This window comes from Micropterus salmoides, unplaced genomic scaffold, assembly GCF_014851395.1.
Source record: "Micropterus salmoides isolate LMB-PRFRI ecotype aquatic unplaced genomic scaffold, ASM1485139v1 Ms_hic_scaffold_11, whole genome shotgun sequence".
NCBI classification, from domain to species: Eukaryota; Metazoa; Chordata; class Actinopteri; order Centrarchiformes; family Centrarchidae; genus Micropterus; species Micropterus salmoides.
In genome coordinates, this window is record NW_024040152.1 from 16,669,488 (window position 1) to 16,682,135 (window position 12,648).

A 12,648-nucleotide genomic window follows, 5' to 3' on the forward strand; every position below is an offset into this window, starting at 1 on the left:
CCGTCTTTCTCCATATTAGTTTGTACACGGGTAACTCTTTATGCTGTAGCTGACAGGAAGTCAGAATCTGTGGTCTAAAGAAGCATGCATTATGCAGCTCTTCTGTTCTAATGATGCTGTCTTGTCCAGAGTTGTTGTTATGCCTAAAGCCAGTCAACCTTGACACAAGACTTAGTTGTGCATGCGCACGCACGTCCGCATAAGTTTGTGCACGTCTGTGTATATCTTTGGTGTGTAGTGGGAGAGAGGAAAGCAGAAGGAGTCAAGTTTATCTTACACTGAACACCCTCAGTGGTCTTCATTAGCATCTGTGGAATTCTTCCCTCTATCTGACACTCAGCAGAGCTCCCTTGGTGGTATAGAAGTAAAATAGAGTTGTATCATTGTGATGTATCAAATTCTTTAAGACCTGTGCAACTTTGCTTTCTTATTTATTTGGATCCCCATTAGCAACTACCAAGGTAGCAACTACTCTTCCTGGGGTCCATGCTTTATCACCCTCTGTAATCATTGTGTTATATTGATGAACTATCCATCTGCTGTAACTATCCACATTCCTCCAGGCACAAAGCAATTATGGAATACCTGTCATCTGTCTTTTTCTCTCTCTATGTGCTTAATCACCACCTCTCTTTCCCCTTCAGTCAGTTATCAATCTGTGTAATCATTACATGAAATATTAATGTCGTTGTTCTTTCTTCCAGGTTAACAGCAGGAGATCTGTCCGTCCAGGTGAATCTTAATGACTACCTGGACATTTACTGCCCACACTACCCCAACAAGGAGACCCTGGGCCCCGGGCAGCCAGAGACGCTGGCCCTATACTTGGTGGGAGAGGCCTCTTTCCGTGGCTGTGTGGAGACCAAAGGGTCCATCAAGAGGTGGGAGTGTAACACCCCCTATGCTCCGTTTGGACCAGTGCGCTTCTCTGAAAAGATCCAAAGGTTCACCCCCTTCTCACTGGGGTTTGAGTTTCTGCCAGGGCGCCACTACTACTACAGCTGTGAGTAGAGTGTGTGTGTGTGTGTGTGTGTGTGTGTGTGTGTGTGGTGGTGGGGAGAGAGAGGACTATTTGAAGGAATCAATAAATTGCATATCGCATATCAATAAAAGCGAAAACTGTCCTTCACAATTTCCTAAAGCCAATGATGACACCTTCAAATTGCTCATTTTGTCCAACTGAGGTCAAATACACAAAGTTTTGCATTTTACTGTCACATAAGATAATAAAAAGCATCATATCCATACAATCAAGAGGCTGGAACTAGGTGAGTATTTAAGTATCACATTAAATATTTTAATTTTATTTATTTATATGAAAACTGCTAAAAGTGTGTAACATCCTATCCTTAGGGAATCCTAACCCTAGGAGTTAAACTGTAAAGGCTAAGATAATCTGCTCCATCAGGACCTATTAATAATAATCATTATTAATTGATTATCCAAGTAGTTGCAAACTTTGACTTTAAGCTAATTGTCTAAGTCTAGAGAGTCTGTCTAAAGTTCTATTGTCGACTTTAAAAAAGTATTAATGTTCATTGGAGATTGAACATGGCTATAAGAGTATGTGTTTTTAATATGCAAAGTGCATTATCCTTTATCTTTTTGTCAGAAATGTATATTTTAGTGAAGCAATGAATATTAGCTTCAGGCTCCATACACTGGAAGCCATGTTAAACAGCCCACAAAGAGAAAATATGTAAATATTTCAGTTCATCCGACATGTGCATAGACATCTGTGTTGGAGGATCTGTGTGGTGGCCAGGCAGCCCTACATTTGTAAGGGATGAAAAGGTTGAGAAGAGCTTTAGCCAATGTGTTTTTTATGATGCTTTGAGTGTTGGTGAACTGCCGCATGAAGCATTAATATTTTACAAAAATGCACACTGAATGACATTAATTTGATGTTATCTTAGACTTGTAGGCTGTTACACAATTTTAGTTTCCCTATTACACTCTCCTGTGCTTCTCTCCCCTCACTCATTTATTTCAAACCACTGGAGGGAGAAAAGGAGGGGAGAGAGACAGAAGATGGCTTAGTGGCTGTAAAATCAGTTGAGTCTTTTTTTCCCTCACTTTTTACAACTTGGTGTCAGTCCAACCAAGAGGGGGAGGACATGAAACAAGGCAGAGAATGAAAGAGTCAAGTGAATGCATGGTATGGAAGGGTGACAACAAAGAGACAGAGGGACCGCAAAGTGTAGGAGGAAGAAATGGAGATCAATACGGGACGACAGTGGAGGGGGGGGGGGGTGCAGACAGAGAAGCAGACAGAGGTAGAGAAGCGTGGAGGAGTGACAGAGAGAGAGAAAGAGAAAAGATGGACACAGTCTGACAGTACACGGGGGGGGGGGGGGGACGTGAGTGGCTGGATGAGAGGAATCCACTCTGGAGAAAGAAAAGGGAGTGCAACAAAAGCGACGGAGAAAAGGGATGGATGAGACGAAGGGAAAGAAAGAATCTTTACATAAATTACTGTTGCAGTCCAAGGGACAATGGAGCATTGTGAGGGCATGACAGAGTGGTTCCACACACGCTAACACACACATGTATATATGTGCACACACACTGGGCACTATTGTGGTTCAGGCCAGTTCAGAGAAAAGCAAAGCAACAATGTTGGCCCCCCCTCACACCCACCCCCCTGGTTGGGCCACGTCGGGCTCAGAGCGATTGTGTGTGTTTTGTCCACATCAAAGATAAGGCGTAAAGTTGGTCCAAATGTCTGGCTCTGGGGTTTGTGCGCTGAATGGGTCCGCAGCACTGGAGGCAGTATAATGGCATTAGCCCGGGAGAGCAGTACAATAGTATTAGAAACACTAATGGCATTAGTTGGCTCAGTCTGAGCTGGATTCAGCTCCCCTCCACAGCTCCCACAGACTATGACACTGACCATCCCACTGTCTGTGGGTCTCCCGGCCATCTGACCAACACCCACTGGTTCTCCACGCCTTGATCCCCACAAACAGGAAACACCTTGACATCCTCTGATAGTCAGCGGCCCCTAACATGGAAACATTTGAGGGGATAGTAAGGTTGGCACAAAGAGCCCAATGCACTGCCACCTAGCAAAACAGAAGCAAATCAATCAATTTCTAAATCTGACATGATCTTGTCAAAGTGACAAAAGTGTTTTTTTGTGTGTTCTGTCTGTTTAACTCTCAGCCACCAATAGATAGTGTCTTATGACATAGCCCCATGGTTATTCTGTATCTTATCAGCTGAAATTATAGATAGAAAGTGAGACAAACTGCAATCATATACTCGGCTTGTGTGGTGGGTCCCTGTTGAGGTAGCAGCTGTTTGTGAATAATTCAAATAAAAAGCCATTTAACTGCACTTTCCAGGCAGGTTTGTTTTGTAAAAGCAATGCTAAACTGACAAACAATACAGTTTGCCCGATTTCCCATGTGAGCCATGATCAGTATTAATATCTGAGCAGTTGCGTTCTTTTATGGTCACATTCTCAATAGTAGATTTTATTGTTGCTATTTAGTTGCACAGATAAGTGTGAAGGAATCATGGATTGCGTATGGTATTATCATGGTAGAAACAGGAAAACAACAGTGCTGGGGTTTTTTTTTAGGTTTTCTTGCCATAAGAATTCTTAAAAAGTACCAAGAGAGTTCTCAAAGATTCGACTTGATGGAAAGATTTCATTCAGCATGAGCATATAGCTGAATGAATGTCATTTTGAATACGAACAATTTTTCAGGGTTTAATAGATAGATAATAAATCTCCCCCCCCCTCCCTCCTTCCTTCTTCTTTCTAGCTCTACCCTCAGATGAAGGCCCTCCTCTGCCATGTATGAAGTTGCGTGTCACCGTGTGCTGTGAGCCCAGTGAGTACACTTCCTTTCATCTCTTTCATGTTTCCCCTTTGTACACCATGAGACTCCCCTCTCTGCCTGTCTCATCTCTACTATCAGGGCTGTATTGGGTGATGTTTAGGCTGCTACTCACCCCCACTACTATCCCCCTGTTTCTTGCTCTCTTTTTGAATATATCTGATGCTTAAATTCCCCACTTTTATCAATGAAAATAAACATATCTTTGTCCCTCACAATCTTGCATTATCTTGAACCTTGTAAAATGAGACTATTCCTTTTATGAAATGACACAAACTCCATTCTCCACTCCACGTCGGCTATAAACCTAATTGGATTGCGGGTTTTTTAAGCATTAGTTCCTTCTTACTTACATCACTCTTCTTCCCTTTTTTATCTCCTTGTCTCGCTCATTCTCCCGCTCTCTATCTCTCTGTCCCAGTGTGAAATTCCCAGAGTTGATCTAATCCAGAGCGCGCCTGGAGTAATGTTAGTCTTCCGGTCCAGTGAGCTGCCTATTCCGGTTGGGAATGTTGCCCAGGCACTGTGGGAAACCCTGTATAGTTTTGTGTGTGTGTGTGTGTGAGAGCACTTCTCAGATGACCATTTTGCTGTGTTTTTGTGCGTTCCTGCATGCATCTATGGGCCTTTGCTTGTGCTTTCTGCCGGTTTAATTTGAAAAGTGCACGCGCCCTGATATGCGTGTCTGAGACGTCTGTCCCAGTTCCCATCCCAGTGCTATCTGCAGTGGGCTTGTCGTGCCGTCCCAGGCTGAACTAACACACACTTTGTGCAGGAAAACTGGTCACAACTTTGTGTGTGTGAGACCCAGTTGCTAAATTCCTACATGTTGTCTACCGAGTACCTCCCAACCATGCCGCCTTGATTAAATTCGTGTCAGGTTGGTGTGAAGGAAAAAAATATATTTAAAAAAACAGAATAAAAAGAGACCCGTCTGCCTCGAATGAATTCTTAAATGCCATCAATGTTCTGGCGTGAGACGGGAGTAATTTGCCGCATTATTACCGGAGTGAAGGCTGATGACTTTTTTAAATATGTTAATTATCCTGCTGTCATTAATTAAAAATAACACAGATAGTTGTTCAGTGAGAAAATGCTAATTTAGTCTTGACCTTCTGACAGTGTTCCCTGATCAGCCTATCTGAGCCAGAAATAATCAAAATATTTGAAATCACCTGGATTATGCAGGCTGGGAGACACTCGCACACACACACTTGACTTTACTGTTAAAGCCCTTTATTGTACTCCACATTAGAAAGACTCCTACCTACAAAGATGCACATACTTCCATCTACTGTCTCCTTTTCTCATTTACTTTTTCACTCCCTCTCATCCTGTTCCTTTGCCAAAACTAATCCTGACTAAATTTCAGGATCTCCCTCTCCTTGTCTTTAACCCCCCCACCCCCACCCTCCCACTTTTTCTTTCTAGTCTTCTGTCATTCCTGAAGTGGCACTAATCCTCCCCTTCTCTCTGTCTCCTCAGCTCTCTCCTCCATTCCTCATTTTTTATGATCTTTCGCTACTGAAGCAAAACTAATCTAGGCACCATCCATGGCAGTCTCTTACACTTTCTACCTCCCTCCCCCTTGACTCCATCCCACCTCCTCCACCTTCCCTGTGTCTTCTCTATCTCTTTGTTGCATCTCCATATCTACAGTACAGCTATTCGCCGACTCACCCTCGCCCTGTTTCTCTGCTCCGCTCCATCTTTGTCGTGCGCATGCTGTGCGGCGAGTGCGTTGGGATGAGAATACATGGGGCCAGAGAGAGAGAAGAGCCAATGAGATGGATGAGAGAGGAGATGAAGGAGAGTTGGAGGGTTCTCTCTCTTTGGCTGTCCATTAGTGGCGGTTTACCACAGCTGTTGTTGTGTTGTTCCCTGTGGTAACACCTCACATACTCTCTGGTTCCTTCCTGCTCAGGTTGCCTTTTATCTGACAGGTAGCATGGCAGCAGGGCACACGGTGCCTGTGTACTCTGTGTGAGTGTGTGTGTGTGTGTGTGGCCCTCGGTGACGGCAACCTCTTGTCCTTCAGCTACATCTCGTCTCTCGTCCAAACTTCAAACCGTGCACGTTCTTCTCTCCCCAAACTTTTTTTCCCCTAGAAAGCAGCCTGTGTGATTAAAAGGTAGTTCCATGTGGGGATGCCCTGTTGTGGGTGTTTGAATTAATTATCAGCACGCACGCACGCACACACACACACACACATACCTGCCTCACACTGGTCTGAAGGACAGAGTGGTGACAGTGAGAGGGTCCATCAGGTACCCTGTCATTGCTCCAAGGTCAGCTACCACTCGCCAGTCCCTCGGTCTCCCCTCCAGTGTGTGAATGTGTGTGTTTATTGCCTTAATTTAACCGAAGAACACAGGCAAACTAGGCAGGACAGATTCAGTGAAGCAGGAAGCTCCTAATAACAGCCTCTGTGTGTGTGTGTGTGTGTGTTTGATGTTACTTGTTTCCCCATCCTGGTTGTTGCTTTGGAGCACTGTGAAGCATGTTGTGGTTTTTTAGGTTTTGGTGATGTTTTTTCGGCATAGCAATGTGATTTTTATTTCAACACAATGCTGTCACACATCACACCAGAGATAGATTTGCTGGAAGGTGCTTGAGCTTGTGTTGCGTCAGAAAACAAAGCTCTGAATCGGCATTATCAGACTGGTGTCATGAAATCTCCAGCACCCTGCAGCCATCTCTTGCATCTTTCACCGGCTCGCTTCGCCTCTCACTCCATACTTACCTTTTTTTTTGCTGCAACTTCTTCCTAAAACTCCTCCTGTTGTATTTATCTCTCTTGTTCTCCTTGTCGCTCTGCCTCTCCGCCTTTCTCTTTTTCGGCCGCCCTACTGTGAGAAACCATTATAGACCAACTTCTCTCTCTCTCTAATTGATTCCTTTTCTCTCTCCGTCTCTCCTCCTTTTTTTTTTTCTGTCGTTCTCCCGCTGCGAGCAGTCCATTGCATTCATTTCAGTTTACAGAGCTTCACCATTTTCCCCAGTTTCTTTCTGTTTTTTTCCTATTTTTTTATTTTTTTTTAAATTTCTTACATCGCTGCTCTCCTTTACCCCCTCCACTCTCTCCCAAATACCTTTGTACCCTCTGAACTCAATACACACAAGGACCAAACTGGAACACAGGCATACACACACACACACACCGCTTGCCCAACCGAGGTCTCTCAGATCCCGAAGTCGACACTGAAAGATTTTACTTTAACCGCTTTTGACGATTTATGTTTTACGTTAGCTTTTTTTTCCTCCTTTCGCAATTTTGGTTAAATTCTTCACTTTTAATAAATAGCAAACATTCAGGGTTGGTTAGCATTAGCTCCTGCATGTGTAAAATGGCGGCACGAGAGAAGAGGTGGGATGGTGGAACAGTGTCTGTCTCTGCAGTGCCGACTGGAGACACACACACTGGCGCGCGCGCGCACACACACACACACACACACACACACACACACTTAGCCATAGTTGTGCATGTACAGTTACACATACTGCATGTTTCTGACTGCAGTGCAGTGATGACACTGTTCTTGCAGTCACACCACCGTGGACGCCATTTTGTGCATTTTGCATGACCAAAATTATGATATTGACTCAAACTAGAGTCCTCAGTGTTCAGTTTTTGCACCGATGATGTGATTAAAGCCGGATCAAAACACGCATATCACACACAGCCGGGTAAACACAAGGCATTTCAGATGAGAACATTTTAGTTTCGAAGTTCGGCGTGGCGTTACACATGCACGCTAATTCACGCTGTTGAGTAAAGTGTTTTTCCTCTACCAAAGTAAATTAGAAGTCTGATTGAAAAGACATTTGCAATTGTCATAAGGAATTTTTTTAAACTACATTTGCTGCATCCAAAATGTCGACAATAAAAAAAAAAAAAATGTCAAGAAGAAGTTAGTTATATAACCATTTTTGGGGGTTTGTTTATAAATCATTTTTATAAGTTTTGTTAATTGATTTAAAAGTATTTTAAATTTTATTATTGATAAAATTATACACATCCTTTTTATGCTTCTGTTTAATCAACACAATTTAAACTTGGAAGGACAGCAAATTAATAAATATTTTGTCATTAAATTACATTAAATCATGATTGGGAGCAGAAATGCAACATTGAAATATAGAACAAAGATGACCGCAGCATGTATTTTTGTTATTTTTTGTGCAGGGAAGGCTCTACTATTTAAAGCACTAAATGTTTGAGTATTAAGCCTTTCTGTTTGCTTTGATTTTTCCTACATATACAGTCACAATCATAGCCACATAGACATACAAAATGCACACACACCAGCTTAGTAAGAGGCCCAGACCCAGCATGCTATTTAATGCTTCGTTAACCCCTATATCTTCGTTAGTTGTACAGAACCTGGGAGTAATTTAGTGGCTCATGTCTGTCAGAGCGACATGTTGCTGCAGAGACCTGTAGGTACAAGATGGATATTACAGACAAAACAGTGTTTCTCTGCTAATCCCTCATTTGATAAATCCTTTTCCCTCAGTGTGACTCTACACAGATGAGCTCCCATTTCCTGTCTCATAATTTTAGTCAATCGCTGTGGGATGTGGATAGGCTGAAGTTTTCCCGAAAACACAGCATCTTTGTGTGTGTGTTTGTGCATGCTTGTGTTTGTGTGTGTCTTTGGGGTTGCTATGTCAGAGGTGGGTTCAAGGCCGTATATCGATTCAATAACAGCTGCAATTGTGCAGCCTCATCCTTGTTTCCTGACCCTTCTGTCCTCCCTCACTGATGTTACACTGCTGTAGCTTTTTCTGAGGGGTTTTAACCGTTTCCACGTTTTAGTCTCACCACCTGTATTTTTTTGTCCTTTTCCTTCCTCTTCACCAGCTCTCCCACCCCTCCCTATCCCTCCATCCTACCATCCCACCATCCCTCCATCTTTCCCTCCATTATTTCCTCTTAGTCCGCCCCCTGCGGAGAAAGTGACGCCCAGACACAAACAACCCCCATCCCGTCTCTTTCTCTCCCTCCCTTTTCTCTCTGTCTGACCTTGTTTCAATCTTTCGAACCTTCTTTTTTTTTTTCACCGTACTTTCTCACTCTGGTCTCTGCCGCTCCTTCTTTCATCTTCTGTCCACTTCTTGGTTTCGCTCTGTCATTTAGAATTTTCTTGTGTTTTTTTCCCCCTTCTTTTTCATGTCCTGCATCCTCTCTGTGTAATCTCGATCATTCTTACCCCTCCTAATTTACATAACACTATCTTTTCCTGTTGCCATGCTTCTCAAGCTCTTTTTTATCCGACCTTTAAGAGAATTTGCATAGGGGACATATTTAGGGTTGCACAGCCAGTCAGTACTCATTTTTCATGGCGTTAGGCTTTGAGTAATGGTAAATACCTTCCCCTGGTCATTTGTCTGTTTCTTGCTTCTTTTGTTCCACAAAGCAGTAGCTTTATTGAGAAAGTTAAGAATGCAAAAATGACTCATCAGCAAATTGTTTCTTTGCCTCGACTTTATCTAAACTTTATCTTCTCCTCCCCTCTCTCTCTCTTTACAGCATCAGAGGGTTCAAAACAAATACAAGGTGAGATGCAACATTTAAATCCCAATTTCTTCTTAAACTTAGGCATACGCTTAGGCTTATAGGCCTATGTGTCTGTATGGTTATGTATGTACAATGGCTTAATGTCACATTTCCATGTCTTTTTGTCTGACTGTCTCTCTCTAGTTCAAATGTGGTTTATTTGCATGAATCAGTTATAGCTGTAGCAAGAATACGCTGTATGAAAACATGAAAATGAGAACATAGATTACACAAATAGATTAGTCAGGAATAGAAATTAGTCAAATTATACACTACAGGGCCAAAAGTGTGTCGACCCAGAACATTACACCTATATGTGATAGTTCCCCAAACTCTTAGTACTGGAGTAAGGAGGCACACCATTGTCTATAATATCATTATACGCTATAATATTAAGATTTTCCTGAATTGGAATTAAGGCACTGACCCCAATCTGTGGAAATTTGGTCCAGACTAAAAGTAACAATTGTCCTTATTATTTTGGCTATACAGTGTATTTCATCCATAATATTTAATTATTAAAGTTTTCATCTCTCTCACTTTCAGAAACTCGAAGTAGTGTTTGCTCACTGAGGACAGCTTTACCTCCACTCCTCCTAACCCTCCTCCTCCTCCTGCTGACTACCTGACTTCCTCCTCTGTCCTCTCCGCTGACCTCTCACCCGCTCAGTCGGATCAGGGGATATTCCTCTGACATTCACATACACAATGCAATCTACACTCAGACAGTGAATGACACAATACAATCTATGCTAAGCTATTGCGTATGACACACATTATTACCTTGTGGCTATTTACTTGTGAAATTTCAGAAGGAATCGGGTGTCTTCCCCAGAATGGGGCCACAGTGACTCAGGGACTGACACACCGAATCATAGTGTCTCATTACTTGTTATTTTCTTCTCCCACCTGTTGTGTAAGTAGTAGCACAGAATATTACATATAGAGCTAGACCTAGTCATAAGACTCATATCCCACTCTGATGCCAGAGGAACAATGAGTCTGTCAGGACAAAGTTTTCTCTCTCTTTCTCATCTCTGTTTCTCATTCTGTTTCTTGTTTTCTACATGATGTGTTGCATTGACTTATTTTGAGAACCTGCCTCCAGTTAAAAAGTGGCCAAATAAACACATACTACTGTGCTAAGTGGCTCGTGTTGGATGTCAGTCAGTTAGCTGGTGACTTTTCTTTTCTTTAAATAGGCAGAAATAAATTAATTGGCGATTTTTATCCTTGCCATATTAAGATAAATGCGTTAAACTTTTAATGACATTTTGAAAATAAAGGCATTTTAGGAGGAAATATGGACTGTTCTGGAATAGCCAGGCAGGGCTGCTGCGCCCCCTACTGGGATTAAACTGGGTTAACTGGAATTTGACTGGGTTGGCCATGAACTCAGAAGGTGGACACTAGATTCTGGTGGTGTATGATGATAATGGGACCTGGGACAGATTTTGTCTCTTGATTGGACCCCATGTTGTTCTGCCTTCCCGCCCCTCTCCCTACTTGAGAATAAAGTACAGAACAGATGGATTTATGGGTAAACAGAGAGCATCAGTTCGTATCGCTCAACTGTATACACTGCGGACTACTGATGAGGCTGATGGTGGCTGATGCTTTTGTTGACCATCCAGGTGTGCAGATATGCGCACAAGCTTTTATTCCATTTGTTGTTGTTTGTGTGTGGGTTGTTGTTTTTTTTACGCAGAATCCTTGATTTTACGATTTAGTTAATATTAGTTAATATATTCTGCAAAATGAGATATATTAACTCCATAATTCAATGTTTTAGTGAGAATTGATCTCTTATATTTAAGTTACAAAAAATACTTTTTTGCATACACAAGCAATGATTTTATATTCTAGATATGTGTATTTACTGGTATATTTTCAACATACTCTGCTACAATGTAGTTTCACAAGTTAAATGTTTTGATGGTAGAATTCATTAAATGTTTTGCCACATATTTTTTTAAATAAATCACTCAAATTTTCTTCGATTAAGAAAAAATATAATGAATTAACAATAAATTTAATTTCCTGATTCTTTTCATTGAACTTAGAAATAATTTAGGTGTGTATTTTTCACTGAAATTAAATGAAGTTGAGATTTTTATATATATAAAATTTTATTATAAAGTTACATAATTATTTCCCCACAATATTTGAGTAACTTCAGCTCAGAAAATATATTATAGATTAGTTGCACGGTTTTGATCTGTCTTTGAAAAAAACTACATTGTAGCACTTAATATAATCTCAGAATATTTGGGTGTCATGCTGTAAATCACATGCCATTGTTTTTTTTATTTTATGTTAAATGATGTTGGAAGATCTGTTAATAATTTCAGTGGTGTCGAATTTTACAATCATGTAAACTAGGGATGTGTTTTTGATCTATTTGTGTTTAATGTGTCCTGCTTTCACATTTTAGTGAAGAATGTAGCTTCTTCTGTGAAGAGCCGACTGCAGTCTGAGCCTTTTTTTACGTGGCAAGACAACAAAATAAATATGATTGCATTTAAACGCCTCGAGTCAATCGTCATTTAACTTTTGAAAGTATTGATATTTTATGTAACCGCAGGTCTCGATGACAACACACAGACACACAACTTTATTTGCGGAACAGACACATCCAGTGTAATACACAGGGGTGTGGAGATAAGGAGACTTCAGGGACTTGAAATGACCTTGTAGTGTAAGAGGCCACTGTAATGTGAGTAACCTAGAGGAATATTGAGCTGAGTTTTTATCTATGGGCGGCAAAAGTCTGATAAGACTCAGATACCCAATAGACTCCTGGTATTATTAGACCCTGAAGCCTCACTGCCAATACATCGACCTTAAAGTAGTAACTGCATTTATTTTCAGTAAACATAGAACTGGGGTTGAATAGCAAGAGGGGGCTGTTTTTGTTTCATGCTTTAAATATAGAATGTACATCCAAATAAGCTGTAAATGCATTTCACTTTATGTAGGCTGTAATGTTGAGCCTCTTGTGAAGCCAGAAAGGCAATTTCCTAGATAATATGGCTAATGCTCTTATTTCATGGTTTATGATCTCTTCTGATGACATGTTTGTTACTGTTGGGGCTTGGTATGAACTGCCTTTGATTCTGACCTTCACATAGAAATATCCAAAGCCCATGTTTTCGTTCTCCTTCCATTGTGAATGATGAAGTAAGCATGCTGAAATCAGTGAAAAGTGGGGGGACACTTTTAGATCGGTGTAAAAGGAAA

General features: G+C 41.4%; 1 protein-coding gene across 1 annotated transcript in view; it reads left to right on the forward strand.

Annotated features, from left to right (window-relative positions):
• si:dkey-246i14.3 (ephrin-A4) overlaps positions 1–11,934 on the forward strand; it is a 29,661-nt gene extending 17,727 nt beyond the window's left edge. The window contains exons 2-5 of the mRNA XM_038711408.1: positions 705–1,003; positions 3,774–3,842; positions 9,382–9,408; positions 9,955–11,934. Of these exons, the coding sequence (XP_038567336.1) occupies positions 705–1,003; positions 3,774–3,842; positions 9,382–9,408; positions 9,955–10,037 (478 nt within the window). The 3' untranslated portion in view covers positions 10,038–11,934. The remainder of the gene's footprint in view (positions 1–704; positions 1,004–3,773; positions 3,843–9,381; positions 9,409–9,954) is intronic.
• Positions 11,935–12,648: the final 714 nt, after the last annotated feature.